The sequence below is a fragment of the Ursus americanus genome, chromosome 32 (genome assembly GCF_024610735.1).
Source record: "Ursus americanus isolate L20-20 chromosome 32, mUrsAme1.1.p, whole genome shotgun sequence".
NCBI lineage: Eukaryota > Metazoa > Chordata > Mammalia > Carnivora > Ursidae > Ursus > Ursus americanus.
The window spans coordinates 11820359-11840370 of record NC_142158.1 but is presented as its reverse complement, the minus strand read 5'-3'; the positions used below and the strand labels follow the sequence as shown (position 1 = coordinate 11840370).

Here is a 20012-nt window from a genome sequence, read left to right as displayed (position 1 = left end):
ACATCCATGGGGAAGACGTTCCGAGACCCCAGTGGATGCCTGAAACCACGGATAGTATCAAACCCTGTATGTATGCTGTTTTCCTACACATACATGCATGATAGTTTAATTTAGACACAGTAAAAGATTAACAGTGACTAATAATATAGAACAATGATAACATGCTATAATAGACGTTACAAAATATCTTACTGTACTGTATTAGCCTTCTTATTGGGATAATGTTTGGTGATGAACTCTCACATGAGGACAGGAAGGGAGGTGAATGACTCAGGCACTGTGACCCAATGCTAGGCTACTACTGACCTTCTGAGGATGCGTCAGGAGGAGTGCCATCTGCTTCTGGACCGTGGTTGACCACAGGTAACTGGAACCACGGAAATGTGGCTGGGTGGCTACTGCATGCAAAATATTAGCATTTCAGCACGTAATCAATATTAAAAAGTTACTAAGTTACTGTATGTTCTTTTTTTTTTCCTACTTAGTCTTCAAGATTCAGTGTGTATTTGGTACTTACAATCCCGCTTGGCCACACTGTAAGGGCTCAACAGTCATACATGGCCAATGGCGACCGTAGACAGCAGCTCTAGAACTCAGGGTCCTCATCACTCCAATATCTTCATTTTATAGATGGGAAAACTGAAGCCCAGAAAGAGCGAGTTCCTAGCAAGTTCATAGCATGCCAGACTCCCAGTCTAAGGCTCTTCAGGAAGTCTCCTTTTGTGTGATTGTTATTCTTTTCTTGAAGCATGTGTGCTGGTTTAAAGTAAAGCAACTCCTGATTAAAGGAGCTACAACTCCTGGGAAAATGTTACTGAGGAGTTACTTCCGTAGAGTTCTTTAAGAGGACGGATTCAAAACTCAGCCCCCGAACGTGCACCTGCGAGCAACAAGATCGGTTCATTTAATCCTTCTTAAAGGGGAACGTAAAGAGAGGAACTTGACTAGTCCTGTGCAGTCTGAAAGTTCTGGCAATCAGCAGCGTGACGGCCATGCAGCTTATAGGACACGTTAATAATCAGAACTCAAGGGCACATCTCCCTCTAGAGGAGCAAACGTTATCGCAGGGACAATGAACAATTCCTATCACGGAATTAAAACGGCACACAGTTGCCTTGAGATTGTGATTCATATAAAAAGCAAACCTGACTTGTGGCGTAACTGGCACCTTACACCCATCGATTGTATCTTTAATAAACAAACTCTTTTAAGAGATGTAATTCTAGCCTGGTTCCTTGCCTTTGGAAGTTCTTTCCTCAATCATTGATCTGCTACACTTTTTTCAATAATGGAATTGTAAAGAAGAAATCTTATGACTACCTGGTCTGACTCTCTGAATCTATAGATGAAAACATTTCCCCCCAAAGGAAAGTGACTCACCCTTTCCCCAGCCAAGAGAGGGTTCCCCTCAAGCAAGCCCCGATGATGCTTACATGGTGGGGCAACAGGAGACAAGCTCCCAACACTACTGCCAGTACTGGTATCATTTAATGATAAACCAGGCTGGGTAAGACCAAATACGTGGTTAACAATCACGCCAATGTCCCGCAGCTAGCATACTATTCTATGCCCTGGTGAAGAAAAGGATCGGGACGGTGCCTCACTGTGGTAGTCTGTCAGCCTCTCAGGTAAGCAGAGTTTTTGTTTACACTCAGAACCACCTTTTAAGATAAATTTATCGGGCATCTGGGTGGCTCAGTCAGTTAGGCATCTCCCTTTGGCTCGGGTCATGATCCCGGAGTCCTGGGATCAAGTCCCGCAACAGGCTCCCTCTGACCCTCCCCACCACTCGTGCTCTCGTGGTCTCTCTCACAAAAATAAATAAAAAATCTTTAATAAGATAAATTTATCTTAAAAACACTCAGTCTGTATTTGGGAAAAGATGGCAAACTGTGTGAATTCTAAGCCTTAGTTTCAAAGACTCCCATTGTCATGTATGGTGGTGATTTGGGACTGAATAATTCGTTAGTCAATCCAATTTTGGCTGACACTTTAGATAATGGTCAAATGGTCTCACATGGTCAAAATCAAAATAACAATCTAGTTTAAAACCCACCAGTTCCATTGGCTTGAGTGCCGCAGGGGCAGTGCTGTGGCCTGCAGACAAAGCTCAGGTCAGCCACCTTAAAATGGACACCACTGGTCAGGGTAGGGCTAGAGAGGGTACAAATAAGTCCACATCAACTCCTACTTTTCACTGTTACAAACACGAGGGGTGCGTATTGATGTAATACCCTCATTTTTTTTTTTTTAAGAAACACAACCTATTAATCACTACATATTTATTGAGCACTTACTACGCTTCAGACAGCATGCTAGGTGCTGGGACACAAAACTGAACAAAGGTAAAAATCCTTGCCCTCATGGAGGTCACATTCTAGTCAGAGTTTGGGAGGTGAGCGAAGACGCATGATATATACATAAGTAAATTCAATATGTAAATAAGCTACTTAAAAGAGTCTAGGAAAATGATGTACAGGAAAGGTAATACAGGTGTGTAGGGGCCCCAGGGAAGGGGGCAGACTGCAATTCCAAATAGAGTGGTTAGGACAGGGCGCTCAGAAGATGGCGTCATATTTTAAAACAAGGGCTGGGTTTGGCAGAACTAAAACTTCCATCAGCCTTTGTTCAATATACAGGTTCTCTAACGGCAACCTACTAGTAGCATCTGAACTTCAGAGCCAAAAGGTCATTTCAAGTGACGCCAGGTGACACCAGCATCAGTCAGTGGGCATTCTGCTTAGATCTACCTTTTTGGCCCATGTGATTGAACCTTGATGCCTAGGTAAAAAAAAAAAAAGTTACTTAAAAATAATAACAAGACAAATATATAGACACTACTACTATGTGACAAACTGTATTTTGATATACTTAAACTCATTAAAAAAAGCCCTTTTTCTTATGGAAACTTTTATACATTGAAATAGAGTAATACAATGAATCCCTATACACCCATTACTCAGCTTTAGCCATTATTAACGTTCTGTTGACCTTGTTTCATCTACTGTAACTGGGAGTATGTTCCAGCAATCCCAGATATCCTATTTGTTAGATGCATAAAGACTTCAGTCCATACGGAACACAATTTTTCAAATGGAACAAAACCCCCTCGTATCCAGTACAATCACAGCTCCTTCCTACCATCTAACCCCCTCGTACCCAGTACAATCACAGCTCCTTCCTGCCATCTAACCCCCTCGTATCCAGTACAATCACAGCTCCTTCCTACCATCTAACACCTACACCATTTTAATTTTTTTCTGTTCGTCTAACAAAGAAAAACAAGTCCATCTTTTTACAACTGCTTTGGTTGACCAGGATCCAAACGAAGTCCCCAGCGCTGGGATGCATGTCTCTTAAGACTTCTTTCACGTTTTATAATAGTTCTTCCTTTTTCCCTAACAGACCTTCCGACTCAGATTTGGCTGACCGATTCCTCCCAGCCTCAATTACCCCGTCCCTGTGAGCTGAGTATGTCCTGTCACTGCTGGTCCCATCTGGAGGCCACGTGGAGTCGCGTTCAGTGGCTTTTGCAGGAAGCAAAGTGGTTCTGTGTGCTTCTCCCTAGACCGCAGCAGAAGCACCCACATGTCTGGCAGTCCCCTCTCAGTGACTGAGCAGTGGGCTCTGCCCCTCACCAAGCTGCCTGTGGCTAGCCTCAGCGTCCTTCACACAAACTCTGTGAGGTGAGCACTGCTACTATCCCCATCGTAGTCACGGCATTGGCCTTCTTAATGGCATCAGGCTCAAAGAACATGAAGCCACCAGCGCCACCAAGGGGCTTGCATCTGAGCTCAAACAGACCCCTTCCCACCTTTCTAAGTCCTGAAACACCCCCACAAGGCCTTTCGGAACTCCTGGTCAGACACCAGTAAAAAGCCTTGTGCCCTCGGAGCCTCCTCTGACGGTTCCCTTTTCCTTAGCCCATTTAAACCCTGGCTCTCCTGAGGGCACTGCTTGCCCTGCCGCCCTTAATCTCATGTCATCGGACACCACTCACTTCCCCTCCAGGTGGCAGGCATCGATGTCATCCCCTTCCTGGCCCACTTCCCTTCTCTCCCTGAGGATCTAAGCAGGGCCCTTACGGACACTCTAAAACGAGGCCTGTCCTAGCACAGACGGCCCTGCCAAGCCCTGGCCTCAGTTCCTAGACCTTCCAGCCTTCAGTGCTTTCGTCTGCTCCCTTCCTGCAGCCACTCACACCCACGGCTGCAGCTCAGATATGACACCAAGGGCAACCCTCCACAAGTATGACCTTAAATATCCCATTCTCTCACCTCCTCTGTCTTTCCAGCTTCTGCACTCCAGCATCCTGACTCCAACAAGTCTTTGGCCCCAAGGACCTACCACTTTTTCACTGACAAATCTAGAACCCCACAACATTCACAAAGAGGATGTGTAAAGGCTAAAATTTCACCCAAAGATGATGAAGTTGATCAGCCTTTAAACAAAACTACAAAGTAGCACTAATGAGACATGGGAACCTCTCCAGAGAGCTAGAGATAGCTCTGCCCACACACTAAATGACCCCTTTACTATTCTGGAACACAAAACAAAACAAAAACCCGAAGACAAGGCCTTTGTGGCTGTGTGGTTAGTCCAGCTGTGGGACAGCCACCTCCTCATAATCATGGCCCGCCAACACTCAAAGCAGGATGTGGAGCAACACAGAAAATGAAGGGAAGCCAAAAACCAGTCAAGAATTCCACCAGTTCAAGCCTTGGTTCTCCAAATTCAAGTCCAGAGGTTTCCACAACACGGTCAACCGGGACTGAGATCTCTGGAAGACACAGATACAAGAAAGGCATCTTCTCTTTCGGAAACTAGCTTAAATGAGTTGATACCCTGTACTACAATTACCCCTGGGACAATTTATTTTATTTTTTTAAAGATTTTATTTATTTGTCAGAGAGAGCACAAGTAGGGGGAATAACAGGCAGAGGGAGAGGGAGAAGCAGACTTTCCATCGAGTGGGGAGCCTGATGCGGGGCTCCATCCCAGGACCCTGGGATCATGACCTGAGCTGAAGGCAGATGCTTAACTGACTGAGCCACCCAGGCATCCCTCCCTTGGGACATTTATAAAAGCCTTTCTATCCAAGGCAATGCAAATCCAAAGGCTATGGGAGTGAAAAACTGCAAACAAAATATAGGAAGTGTGATAACTTAATGCGATTCGAGAGACAAATCATAAAGAGCTCTTGCTTTATGATCACCCATGGTTGAAAACCGTGTCCATCTGACGTGGTCACAAAGCATCTTCCTAAGAAACTAAACTTTGAGGGGCGCCTGAGTAGCGCAGTCGTTAAAGCGTCTGCCTTCGGCTCAGGGCGTGATCCCGGCGTATGGGATCAAGTCCCACATCAGGCTCCTCCGCTATGAGCCTGCTTCTTCCTCTCCCACTCCCCCTGCTGTGTTCCCTCTCTCGCTGGCTGTCTCTCTGTCACATAAATAAATAAAATCTTAAAAAAAAAAAAAAAAAAAAAAAAGAAACTAAACTTTGAGGAGCTGCTGATCCGTGCAACTCTTTCATCATCAAAAAGTAACCCCCAGAAATCAAGGTACACCTCTGAATGGGCATGGTCTCTACTTCCTATGTGTACAGACAACTAAAAATTAGAAAACCTGTCAAGCTTTCGAAAATGAAAGGATTTTCATGTCTTCATGGAGCCCATGACATCTGAGATGTCCTTAAACTGAATTTTTACCAGCTTCTAGAAGAAGTTTTTTTTTTCAACTCTTCATTTTCTGAGCCAAAAGATTAATGAAGTCATAGCCACAAAACAGGATAGGCCTGCTACCAAGAAACAGCAAGCTGCTTGCACTGAACTCAATAGAATATTCACGAAAAGAAGAGATCTTCTCAAACAACTTAGTACCAAACCATAGAGTTTTCTAATCTCTTGAGTCCACCTTCATCAAGCAGAAATAAAGCTGAAGACCTGATGCCAGCCCAGAACCCTGGGTTCCTATTTGGTCAGACTGAGGCAAACAGCTGCCACAGTCCCTGTCTCTTCGCTGCAAGGACATGCTCAAACGCTGGAGCGCCTGGGCCAGCGGAAGTTCTGTTCCCCAACGGCTTTGTCAAAGGAAGGACGACTGGAGCGGCACAGGACAGAGCTGTGATTTTGTGCTTCAAAGAAATGATGCCAATTTTTCACAGTAAACAGAAACATGTTATTCGGAAGGATTGAATATCAACAAAAGAGAGGACAGGAAATCAGATACAACTGAGAAAGTTACGTCCCCGACTTTGAGTCAAGACCCAAACTCCACCTCCCCAAATGGAAAGTAACTGTACAACCAATAACGAATCCATGGGTACTTCAAACCTGTCAAGCACTCAAAATTCAGTTGCAACCAAAGTCAGCAAGTAGCCCTATAAGTTCGCCTAAGAATACGCTCCTTCTCCCAAGCCTTCCGGTGAGAAAGACAGGAACGGGGAAACATGGTTTCAGACAAGTTTGCCAGAAATATTAACAGTGGTTACTAGTCGGTACAGCCTGCAGCCCTGAACCCAAACAAGGAAACAGATTATCAGCAAGACAGTTATCAGAAGAATGTTCCTCAAATTAGAATCCCCTGACAGTCCCAAATTGTAGGAACCACTTCCTCCTGGCAGCAATGCCAATGAGAATGTATTTTCCCTGTTATTTTGCTGACACTACCTCTGCCCAAGAGAAACGGATTCCGAACTTTGTAACTGCATTAGATGTAGAAAAGAGAGCCCTGAGGAGCGTAAACCCCCGCCCAACACACCTTGTGGGAGTAAGACCAAACACATACAAGAAAGGGAAGATCCTGAAGATAAAACCCCCACACGTGTACAGGATTGCTAAGGCTGTTTCTGTTTCTCTTTGCATAACTGTAGAATATTTTAGAGGGGCTATTGTTGTATTTCACCTAAATTGCATTTTGGATTTTGAAACTTTTTAAAGCCAGGAGGAGAGGACAGTATGAACATAATAAATGCAACCTAATATTTTAAAAGTTCAGCTGACCGCCCCCCATCCCCAGTAGCATACCAACCTTCAAACAACGAGATGCAAGCTTCACTTTCAGGGAAACTAAGTTCATTTATAGCAACTGTTTCTTTTTTCTTTTCTTTTAAAGATTTTATTTATTTATTTGACAGAGAGACAGCCAGCGAGAAAGGAAACACAAGCAGGCGGAGTGGGAGAGGAAGAAGCAGGCTCCCAGCGGACAAGCCCGATATGGGGCTGGATCCCAGGACTCGGGGATCATGCCCTGAGCCGAAGGCAGACGCTTAACGACTGAACCACCCAGGCGCCCCTATGCCAACTGTTTCTGATGCAAGGGCTAAAATAGGCATTTCCAATAAAAAATACATGGGAAGAAAAATTAAAAATTGATCACTTCTTTTGACCTTTGTTGCAATGGAAGCTTACCCCAACCCTGCCCCAGCCACATTCCTTCCCAACACGGGAAGTGGCAACTGCAACTCTCAGTTGCTTAGGGCATAAACCCTGAAGTCATCCCTCGCTTTGTCATACGCCCCACATATTCCCTTAGCATATCCAGTTCGCTCCACTTTTTGTTATACCTAGAATCCCACCTCTCTCCATGTCCGCTGCTACCATGCTAGATGGAGCCATCACCAGCTCTCACGTGGGTTACTACAGTAACCGCCCCTCTGGTCTCCCACCCTTGCTTCCTACTCAGGTCTCCATGGAGGCCAGAGTGAGCGAGATCCTTCCAAAACGCAAGTCAGATTATATCATTCCTCTGCTCAAAACCCTCTCATAGCCTACCACCATCTGATCTCTTTCTCGGTTATGGGAGCCTCTTGTTTCTGGAACATTTCAGGCACACTTCTGCCCCAGGGTTTCTGCCTTCACACTTGCCATTTGCTTTGCCTGGAATACTCTTCTCTCCTGATACACACATGACTCACGTTCTTCAAGTATTTGCTCAAATATAGCTGCTCGGTGTGGCCTGTTTTACAACTGCCAACTCCCACCTCCCCAAGCATTCTCTCTGTTCTGCGTTATTTCACACCATAGAATTTACCACCTAACTGATACTGTTTTTTATTGTTTAATGGCTGGCTTTCAAAATGTAAACTACCTGAAGGTAGTAATTTTTCAGCTTCGTTTACTGCTATGTCCCTAGCACCTAAAACACTCAAATATTCGATGAATGAATGAACAGTGAAATAGCTTATGAACTGGGATGTCTTAACTCAAAAGAGTAACAAGGATGAAGAGTAAGTGCATCCCAAATGAGCAGCAATGCACACGGAAGAGTCGTAGTGCATGATCACGTCCACAGCCACCTGTGTACCTGCGTAGATGTGAAATTCTCTTCTACAGAAACTGTGGCCCTAGGATCAAATGATTTCAGATGGGTCCCTGGCATTTAGGAGCAAAGCAAAAACAATCTGTCCAAGTCTGTCCAAAGTGCCTTTACACTTACACAAAGACTATGGATGTTGGTCACATTTAAATATTTATGATGCTTCAAAAAACACATTAAAGGAGAAAAAATATATATATAAAAATAAAATTGTATAAAGTTCTTCATTGAAATAGTAGTTTAATAAATCCTCTGTCAATACCACCACCCAGAGGCGGATCTAGACTGGAGAGCTTAGAGCTTGTTACGTAATTACACGAGAACACGTGACTCCACCTTCGTGACGCTGCCGTGAGAACCCCTTCCAGACGCAGCTCACCACGCACGCAGGCAGGAAAAGCGACTGACGGAAGATTATGCTATGTCTCGAGTTCTGGTTCTATTTGCCCTTTTTCATCTTGGCTGTCTTCTCCTTTCTTTTTTTCACATGCTTTGGAATTTTGTTTTTTCTTTTCTCTCTCTGGGCTTCTTTAACCATCTTTTTTCTTTCCTGTAAAATAAAAACAAAAACAAAGGAACCTGCAGATTTCACTCAGAGGATTCATCTTACTATCAGAACTAAGTAAGAAAATCTAAGAAAGGATAAAAGTGAGTATAAGAGGAAAAGATGAAAATGATTAGGATGTGGTGGTGCAATTTGGTTCCAAATTTGTCTTTAGGGTTTCTTAACAGAAGTTTGAAGAGCACCAAAAAGAAATATTTGGGAGGACTATTAAATGTTTGCAACTACTTTTCTTCACAAGTTTCATATTCTAACAGAAACAAAGATTGGGAAAAGACAAAGTATTTGCAGTAAATAAAGAAAGAAAATGTGTGCGTTAGCTTGGGTATGTCTCTCAGAAGTCTTACGGCCCCCAAAGTTTTAAGGTTTAAAGGCTTAAATGACAAAAGAAGAGTAACATTTACACAGCAGTGATGTATCATTCAATCAGTAGCATCTCTTATGCTGATAGCTAGGAGTGGAATAAGTCTCTTAGATTCTGGAAACACTGGCTGAGCTGCAAATCCCCTGTGAGATGGCCCTTCAGTATTTCACCATGGAACAACTCCAACATCATTTGTGTTTCAGGTGAATGACAATCATTTCTAATCGATGAATTCAGTGTGTCCTCTCTCAAGGCAGTGCCCAGGGAACTCCTAACAGAAGCCCAATCTCTACATGATGTGACCTCCACAGGCAAAGTTCACACTTAGCAACTGGCACTACAACTAGAAGTACTTACTGATCAATAATGTTTTCGGCCACCATAATCTAGTAATCTAATAATCTAATTCTTGAGCAAAGAGAAATGAGACTGGCTTTGCTGCCATGCTGAAGAAAAAGGGAAACTGAGTCCTCGGCTAACCTTTTTGTCAACTTCAGTGTCAGCAGTGGGTTTCCGGGAGCAGGCCTGGTCTTCTTGCTCTTCAGAATCTGTGTCAGAACACTCAGAGCTTCCAGCATCTTCTGAATCAGAACAAGCCCTTTCCTTAGCCTGATTTTCTAGAAGTGCAGGGACCTTGAAAATATTACAAAACCACATTATTCTAAACCACTTAGTTACCTATTGTTAAATGTGTTAATGCCAGAATTCAGATTTTTCAGCCTTGCAGGTATATGGTGAACAACCACATCCTGTACTGAAACATCGAGAACAGAATCAACATCAGGGACGAAACGTGGAAGCAGCGCGTCGAGTGAGGCTCGAGAACACACCCAAATGAAGGAACTGGGGCTTCAGTGGGTGACCTAGATCACCGACAGAACTGAGCTGGGATTCGGAAGGATGAGAAATACAGACAGAAGTCAAAAATAAAGATTGATTTGGATAACTTCACAACTGTTTTCCTATGAATCAGATTTCAAGTAACACTTAACTATGAATCCAATCAAGAGGGAAAACAACATTTAAGCAAGAGAAATTTGCCCTTTTTGTCCCCCTGAAGTTTAGCAGTTTTTAAAGCAGCAGGGAGCATTTCTTAAAAATTAGAGGTTTTCTTTTTATAAGAAAAACTAATCTTTAAAAGGCAATCGTACAAAAAGGTTTTCTAGCCCGTTTTCACAAAATCTTCATGTGCTGGAACTCAAGGCACAGCTGCCCTATAACACTTACTATACGGAACACGTACTGAACATGTGAGTTTTCCTAATTCAATTCTTCCAAAAACAAAGACACAATAAATTTTCAAAAAGCAAACTATGGTCCTTCACATTTAAGCCTTTAATTAAGAACATACAAATAGGGGCGCCTAGGTGGCTGAGTCAGTTAAATGTCAGGATCTGGATCTCAGATCAGTTCAAGTCCCAAGTTGGGCTCCACGCTGGGTGTGGAGGAGACTTTATTTTTTTTTAAGATTTTATTTATTTGGGGTAGACAGCGAGACAGCGAGAGAGAAAGAGTCAGAGAGAGCATGAGTGGAGGCAAGAGGCAGAGGGAGAGGGACAATCAGAATCCCTGCTGAGCAGGGAGCCCAAAGCAGGGCTGGATCCCAGGACCCTGAGATCACGACCTGAGCCGAAGGCAGATGCTTAACCGACTGAGCCACCCAGGGGTCCAGCATGAAGCCTACTTTAAAAACAAAACAAAACAATAAAATAAACAAGAACTACCTTTATTTTTGCTTACATTAGAATTAATCCACACCATTCTAAAAATGTAAAACAAAACAAAACAAGGTTGTTTCAAGAAAAAACACTACAGGAATCCAGAACCCTAAGACTTCTAAACCCGTGAGACTGCTCTGCAACAGGTTTTATACCAGTATGAGGCCAGATTCCCTTGTTGTTATTGTTGTTTTAACTGTAAAAACATCAAGAAACACATGGTTATCATTAAAACTTCATAAATGAAGCCCAGGATATAAAAAGTATCAATGCCTCAGCAACAACAGGACAATTGAGAGGCAGAAATAAATCACAAATGCTTATATTTCAGTCTTACAGTTAAAAAAAGTGAACACAAATGGGGCGTTTCTGAAGATTCCCATAAACTTTGAAAATACCTATATACTCGTAATACGATTGTCAGTCTAATTCTAGTATACAGGTTTTATACGCTTCAAAAGAGTATTCATGTAAATGAAGAGTAACACGTGTTCTCGTACCTTCTGAACTCCGGATAGATCTTTCTTCAATCCCGTAACGGTCTGGTACAGAATCTTACAGCCAAAAAGAAAAAGAAGAATCAACATAAAGCTAGGCAGTGAAAAACACATACTGTCATATTACAAAAGAACTCAGTGGGCTAATAATCTTCTGTGATTATTAAAAGGTGCCTAAAATTTATCCCCTGGTTAATACAGAAAGTTTATAGAGTGGGTATTATTCTTGCCCACCAAGCATACAGGTATTAGCAAACTCTGGCCCACAACCCACCCACAGCCTGATGGTTTTTACAAATGAACCTTTGCTACCAATTTTGTAATAGAAAACTCTAACTTTGATTCTCAATTAAATGGAATGTATTCTCCTCCCCAAAATAACTCCAGTCTTCTCTCATTATTAGGAATCATGAAAAGCTGTATTCAATTATTAAAGGACTTTTAATTTCATCAATAAAAACTTGGGGAAATTTTTTTCTTCTTATTTTATAATGACTTACATGATAGGTCAATTTTGCTTCTTAGCCTGCAAAGTCTAAAACATTTACTATCTGGCCTTTTCACAGGAAGAAACGTTCCAGACCTTGAAATATATATGTTAGTGGACCTTGTATAATAACCATTTACAGCCCAGACTTTACACAAATCTTCCATTTTCCGCAACTACAGTCTGTTGGACTCAAATGTGCCATTTTCTTTCATAAACACCAGTGAATTCCCTTTATATCCAATATGCACAGAGGACCTATTAATGCAAAGGGTATCAGCCATCTCAGGAGATTAGAAGCCAATATTCAAGATGGCGGGTGTGCGACAGTAGCTTCCTCTATAAACTTGCTTGCTATATGCAAACCGAGCTACTCACATTGTCTTGTTGGGCATTCATGGCCATGTCCTCTTCCTTCAATTTCATCATTATATCCATATCCCTTTCATAATTTTTTACTTCATTCAAGGTTCTAGGAATATATGCTCGCTTAAACACCTAACAGACACAGAGAAGAGGAAAATCAAAAGTGTTATTCACATGCTTCTCTCATTCCCTGAGCATCCCACACCCATCACATCAGAGGAATCTGTCATCATCTACAGCACTGATTCTCAGCCAGGCTCTCTGCACACACTGGTGTTGCTGTGCGACATCCCAAAAGGACTTTGTTACTGAACAATAAAACAGGAAATGATTGGAAGTCCCTTCTTTCCCCTTGTTTACATTTCCGAAAGCTTTTCAGAGTGGGAAAGAAAGGAATGGAGCTCCAATTAGCAAGTACTGCCCCTGGCTATGCCTTACAAAGGAACATAATCTTATATGGAAACATTATCTACTGTGCTATGGTGGAAAGGATTTAGAACTGCTGATAAATATGGGGTGCCCTGTATTCACCCATCACACTAGTAGCTCTGAGATTTTTGATGAAAAGTCTACTACGGAGGTGCCTGGGTGCAGTCAGTTGAGCAACCGACTCTTGGTTTCGGTTCGGGTCATGATCTCAGGGTCATGAGATCGAGCCCCATGTCGGGCTCTGTGCTTAGTGTGGAGTCTGCTTGAGATTCTCTCCCTCTCCCTTTGTCCCTCCCACTCGTTCTCTCCCTCTCTCAAATAGATAAATCTTTGAAAAGTACACTGATCTCCAAGGTTAACATAATTTTCTTTTTCACAACACATAAATATTTAAAGTCTACAATGGTACCAAAATCAACATTTAAATCATTTAAAAATTCATATTTGTGAATTGAAATGGGCTTTTCCTTCTTGAATCATGTTTCAGTAGGTTCCTTAAAAGTGTTCTTTATCTAAAGCATTGTACGCCCTAATTTCAAACTACACTACAAAGCTATAACAATCGAAACAGTATAGCACTAGCACAAAAACAGACATATAGATCAATGGAACAGAATAAAGAGCCCAGAAATAAACCTATGCATACACGGTCAATGAATTTACAACAAAGGAGATACGAATATATAACGGGGAAAGGACAGTCTCTTCAATAAATGGTGTTGGGAAAACTGGACACCACGTGCAAAAGAATGAAACCGGACGACTACCTTACCATACACAAAAATAAACTCACAACAGAGCAAAAACCTAAACGTAAGGTCTAAAACTTTAAAATTCCTAAAAGAAAACAAAGGCAGTAAACTTAAATACAGTCATAGCAGTTATTTTTTTGGATCTTTCTCCTCAGGCAAGGGCAACAAAAGAAAAAATAAGCAACTGGGACATCAAACTAAAAACCTTTTCACAGCAAACTAAACCATCAACAAAATGAAGACAGTCTACTGAGTGGGAGAAGATATTTACAAATGATGTATCTGATGGGGGGTTAATATCCAAAAAATATAAGGAACTCATAAAGCTCACCAATAAAAAACAATCTGATTTAAAAAATGGGCAGAGGACCCGAAGAGAGATTTCTCCAAAGACATACAGATGGTCAACACACCCACGAAAACAAGCTGAGCCTCACTGTAGAGATACAAACCTAAACCACAGTGACAGATCACCTCACACCAGTCAGAATGGCTAGTATCAGAAAGAAATAAGCGTTGGCAAACATGTAGAGAGAAGAGAACTCCCACGCACTGCTGGTGGGAATACAAACTGGTGCAGCCACTAGGGAAAACTGTATAGAGGCTCCTCAAAAAACTAAAAATAGAACTACCACAAAATTCAGCAATTCTACTTCTGGGTATTTATCCAAAGAAAACAAAAATACTAATTCGAAGAGATACATACACCCCTATGTTCACTGCAGTGTAATTTACAATAGCCAAAATAAGGAAGAAGCATAAGTGGCCATTAATTTAGAAAAAAAAAATACACACACAAAATATTACTCAGCCTTAAAAGAGAGTGAAATCTTGCCATTTGGGACAACATGGATGGACCTCAAGGGTATTATGCTTAGTGAAATAAGACCAACTACATGATTTCACTTATATGAGGACTCTAAAAAAACAAAACAAATGAACAAACAAAAGCGTAACAGACTCATAAATATAGAGAACAAACTGGTGGTTGTCAGATGGGGAGAGGATGGGGGAAGGAGAAGATTAAGAGGTAAAACTTCTTAATGAGAAGATCAAGAGGTATAAACTTTTGGTTTTAAAATAAATAAATCACAGGTATATAAAATACAGTGTAGGAAATATAGTCAATAACATGATAACAACTACGTATGGTGACAGATGGTAACCAGACTTACATGGGGACCATTCACGAATGCACACAAATACGGAATCACTGTGCTGCCCATCGGAAAGTAATATGATCCTGGGCATCGGCTATTCTTCAAATAAATAAGTAAAGCTCTCCATCTAGGACAATGGGCTAATAGGTTGCTAGTGGAATGATGTAATGAAACGTAACTTACCCAATCTGGCTCAGTTAAATTATGTACAAGGAAATATTCTCATCATCTGAAAACTGCTTCTCTCTTAAAATCAAGTTTGTGACATAGTATGCCCTTAAAAAACAAAAACTCAAAACGAAGTGTTTCCTATGGCTGTGGACAGAGAATACGTCTTACCTCTTCGTCCACATGATCTTGGCTGGACCTTTCTTCCTTGGTCCTTTGAGATGCTATTTCCATGGCCTTGGAAAGAAATCAAACGTTACTTTCCTTTATATTCAACCTACAGAAGATGCATCCATTTCTCAATTTTAGTATAAACCTGCTCTCATCTTTATCAGTATCACCTCTACACTTCTGAAAGGACGGACTCTGAGGCCTCTAGTGACAGGTTAGCTCTCTCTCAGACCTCACCAAAAAGGCTGCTGTCAGCTCAAAAGTAACAGCAAAATCAAAATATCTAGCCTCAGGCGATCCCTGGCCCTTCCCTCAAAAGAGTAAAACTACTTTCCCTAATTTTTTTTTTTTTTAAAGTAGGCTCCACACCCAGTGCAGAGCCCAACGCAGGGCTTGAACTCAAGACTCCACTTCTCCTAATTTTTACATGATTACCAAAAATGTTTATTAAAATAAAAATGAAACCCAAAGAAGGGAAGACCCACCCTTTAATGCTTCAGCAGTCAAGGAAGGGAATCAAAGAGGAAAAGTGGACTGTCCTCTAATTTTGAACATGTGTCTCCAACACTGCAGAGAAATAAACCACCAAAGAAATGTCTTCGAGCCAACAGTGACTGCAACTAAGGTGACAAAGATTCTACAATAGTCTTTTGGCTGGAGAACTGGAAATTTGTTCTCTACTTAGAATACATAGAAAAAAGGAAAGAATAGTGATACTAGGGTTTTTTGTTTTACATTCAGACACTAAAATTAGTGCCAAAGAAATCTAGGAACAAAAATGATACGTATTTATCCCATTAATATATGAAACTGCTTAGTATGTGCCAGGCGCTGATGAGGTACTCCTGTCCCTTGCCGGCTCATGGTCTAGTAGAGGCTGACAACATTACGAAGCACTTAATAACAGGAGTGCCTGGGTGGCTCAGTCGGTTAAACGTCTGACTCTTCTCAGCTCAGGTCTTGATCTCACGGTCGTGAGTTCAAGCCCCATTCAGCGTGGAGCCTACTTTAAAAAAAAAAAAAAAAAGGACCTTAATGACAAGTGAGGCAAAACGACCACTTCTACTACAGGCTCACAGGATCTGGGAAATACACCTGTGGAAACAATGATTTCTGCCTGATTTCTCCTAGAGAAAGTTTTCTGAATGGAGCTCTAACGTGGCCAACAAGCACACGAAAAGATGTTCAACATCACCCATCATCAGGGAAATGCAAATCAAAACTATGAGGTACGACCTCACATAGTCAGGATAGCTACTCTAAAAAAAGAAAAAACCAACACAAGAACAAAACCAGAAAACGGTGAGGATGTATGTGGAGAAACTGGCAGCCCTGGCACAGTGCTGGGTGGGAATGTAAAACGGTTTCACTACTAAGGAACACAGTACGGTAGTACCTCAAAAAATTAAAAGCAGAATTACCATGTAACGCAGCAATTCCACTGTGGGGAATAAACCCAAAGGAATTGAAAGCAGGGTCTTGAAGAGATATTTGTGCACCCATGTTCACAGCAGCACTATTCGCAATACCCAAAAGGTGGAAGAACCCCAAGCGTCCATCCGCAGATGAACAGATGCATGGGATGTGTTTGTACACCGTGACTGAATCTTGAGGACATTATGCTAAGGGAAACAAGTAGCCAGAAAAAGAAAAAAAACGCATGACCCCACTTATGTGAGGTACCGAGAGTAGGCAACATCACAGACAGAAAGCAGAACGGGCTGAGGGGGGAGGGAGAAATGGGGAGTTAATGTTTAATGGCTACAGAGTTTGTATTTTACAGGATGAAAAAGTTCTGGAGATGGACAGTGATGGCTGCACAACAGTGTGAATGTACGTAATGCCACCGAGCCATACACTTACAAGTGGTTACAATGGTTAAGTTTCATGCTATGTGCATTTCACCACACTTCCAAGAATCCTAGGATTCCAAACGGTCTCTGAGAAACAAGGGAGACCAGAAGCCGAACAAGCCTCTCACTAAAGATTCACGAACTTTGGCGGTCTATGTAATCTTGCCCAATGCTTCAAGTCAAGAAACCTAGCTTTCCCATTGGCTTTTTACTGTACTTTTGATTCCCGATGTGTGAAATCAGGAGAAGGTTCAGGAAGTTGTCGAAATGAACATACACTGAGCAACTGGAGTCCCTGAGAAGCGCCACGTAAGTGCAAATTACCACTATTTTCTGTTCTTTTCCTCGCCTCGTCTCACCTTTGAGAGGTAAGCATCCATGTTCTCATGTGTAATGGACGGATCTGTGACAAATTCAAAGAGTTCCCGCACAGTCATCACAGCAACACCGTGCTTCAAAAAGAAATCTGTTGGAAGGAAAACGCAGTACAGCTTTAGGAGGGAAAAGGTTGTTACTCCAACTACTTTATGGAGAAACAAAGATGTGAATAAAAATATACCATCTCCCAGCAAATGGCAGAGGTATCACGACATCAAATGATTTAGTGCCACGATTTGATATCGACAGCTTAGCAAAGTGCAGACCCAATAGACACAAACAACCTGGCAGGAAATTCCAATTTCCACTCACCGTTGACATTGGCACAGTCCTTTCTCAGGAACTCCAAGGCATGTGGGTGGTCATGCTCTACGGACTGAGAAACGTCAATGACATACACACCTCCGCTATGGTACCTGTGGACCAGATTCACAGGGACTTGGGATTTACTTTCCTTTCCTGCATATTTTGTTGTTTAAAAAAATTCTATTTTAAGAGCAAGGGAAATAACCAATAGAACGAACAAGGTGGGTAAGGATAAGAGGCCACATTGACAAGCAAGAGATAAAAACTGAGAAAATTTCCAAAGTCCCATAACTCTGTTAATGATCAGATGGTCAACTCTGTGACTACTGCAGGCCGCTGCAGGCACAGAACACATCCTATACTATGACCAGTGGAAGCCGACTTTAAAACTTTAGAATTTAAAAATGCCTTCTTGGGGGTGCCTGGGTGGCTCCGTCAGTTAAGGATCTGCCTTCAGCTCAGGTCATGATCCTAGGGTCCTGGGATCAAGGCCCACGTCAGGCTCCCCGTGCAGTGGGGAGTCTGCTCCTCCCTCTCCTCCCCACTCATGCTCTCACTGTCTCTGTTTCTCTCTCAAATAAATTAAAAAATAAAAAACAAAAAAATAAATAAATAAATAAAAATGACTTCTTGGATTGGGATTTTATTTTTTTAAAGGACATGAAACGCTGTCCAGGAGGTTCCCAAGGGACAAACACACTCACAGCATGTTAAATTCACTGAGATCTGCGTGGACAAGTCTGGCATCTTGATACATTCTTCTCATGTACTGGATGACCTGCAGATACAACTCCCGAGCCTTGGATTCTGATAACTGGACGTTTTTCAACAGTGGCGCTGGCCTTGAATACCAATAAAACAAACTAAGATAAAATGCCCCCACAACAAGTTTTCTTGCTTTATACTACACATTGCCACCTAGACTCCTTTTCAACAACTTATCACTGAACAACTGGATCACTACAGATGTACCAATCCAAAAAACTATCAAGAAACAGGTGTTTCGGGGCGCCTGGGTGGCCCAGCGGTTAAGCATCTGCCTTCGGCTCAGGGCGTGATCCCGGCGTTACGGGATCGAGCCCCACATCAGGCTTCTCCGCTATGAGCCTGCTTCTTCCTCTCCCACTCGCCCTGCTTGTGTTCCCTCTCTCGCTGGCTGGCTCTATCTCTGTCGAATAAATAAATAAAATCTTTAAAAAAAAAAAAAAAAAAAGAAACAGGTGTTTCCCCCCCGCTCACTATATAAAACATTCCTCAAAACAGGGTGAACTTTGTTACTCTGAAGCACTTTGAGACTTAAAAAGGTAGAATAAACGAGTAACTCTATGCACGAGTACAGTGGAAAAGATTCACAAAAAACATTCCAAGATGAATGGAGCTATTTGAATGGGAAACAGTCACATACTGGATAATTTGAAGCACTTAAAAATACACTTCTGAGCATGTAATTATTAGGCCTTCCGTGTACTCACATGTCATCTTTACCAATGAAGCCCATGACAAGAACATGACTTCTCAGCAGGATAGGTTCTGGGCATGGGATCTGTGCTGTGTTTAGTCTGTGGTACCCAAAAAAGACAAAAGGACAAATGAAAAGGTGACACAGCACCTAAAACAAATTACAGAACACAAGATTAACACGGCTATTAGGAAACAGCACCAACACATCTCAACTGTATTACTGTAGTTCATAAACTCGAAGGCCCCAGAGATTTTTAGTGGCACCGTAAGACACAACCAAGAACGACAAACACTCGCAATTCATCTACATCTCATAGCCTCTAACACTCAGTCCCATTCCAGAGATGTTAAACTGTGCAGTGTGCATCTCAGAATTGATAAACTACAGCAGATATGTCTTCTGAGTTGATTAGTCTCAACAATGATTGATAGAAAAGTTGGACTCAGGGCACCTGGTTGGCTCAGTTGGTAGAGCACGTGACTCCTGACTCTGAGGTCATGAGTTAGAGCCCCACCCACCTTGGGTGTAGTTTACTTACCAAAAAAAACCCAGTTGGACTCGTACCTAATAGCTAACTCAACACAGGAAGATTACAAAAGGACTTTCAAAACAAGAATTTAATACTAAAACATCCAATGTATGTCACCAATGCACAGCAGATAAAACATTAAAAGGTATTTGAAAGAGGAAAAAACAAACCCTCAAATTTTTGAGAAAACGTGATCTCAGCTAGATAAGTTGCCCTCACCTGATATAAAACTGTCAGCACAAAGATGTATAAATATGTCCAAGATTGGACTGAAATCAGAAAAGGAAACTATGACAGAGTTTAGGTCCTAACAAAATTGTCTAAAACTCCAATGCCTATAAAAAATGACACATTAGTCTCAAACCTGATTGTGTCATTTCCCTGTTTTAAAATCTTGCAACAGGGGACGCCTGGGTGGCTCAGTCGTTAAGCGTCCGCCTTCGGCTCAGATCATGATCCCAGGGTCCTAGGATCCAGCCCAGCATCGGGCTCCGT

The 20012-nt window shown here is 42.1% G+C and overlaps 1 protein-coding gene across 6 annotated transcripts in view; it reads right to left on the bottom strand.

Annotated features, from left to right (window-relative positions):
* Positions 1 to 463: 463 nt before the first annotated feature.
* Positions 464 to 20012, bottom strand: part of RIOK1 (RIO kinase 1) — a 31952-nt gene continuing 12403 nt past the window's right edge. For 4 of the 6 annotated variants that reach the window (XM_045811592.2, XM_045811590.2, XM_045811591.2 and 1 more), the window contains 9 exons: positions 18999 to 19085; positions 18231 to 18368; positions 17533 to 17636; positions 17202 to 17308; positions 14990 to 15055; positions 12322 to 12441; positions 11460 to 11513; positions 9722 to 9874; positions 3236 to 8865 (listed from right to left, as the gene is read on the bottom strand). In XM_045811592.2, the coding sequence (XP_045667548.1) occupies positions 8755 to 8865; positions 9722 to 9874; positions 11460 to 11513; positions 12322 to 12441; positions 14990 to 15055; positions 17202 to 17308; positions 17533 to 17636; positions 18231 to 18368; positions 18999 to 19085 (940 nt within the window). In that variant the 3' untranslated portion in view covers positions 3236 to 8754. Of the gene's footprint in view, positions 881 to 2659; positions 2782 to 3235; positions 8866 to 9721; positions 9875 to 11459; positions 11514 to 12321; positions 12442 to 14989; positions 15056 to 17201; positions 17309 to 17532; positions 17637 to 18230; positions 18369 to 18998; positions 19086 to 20012 lie in introns of those variants that run through there. The other 2 variants (XR_015722563.1, XR_015722564.1) reach the window with 2 other exon arrangements.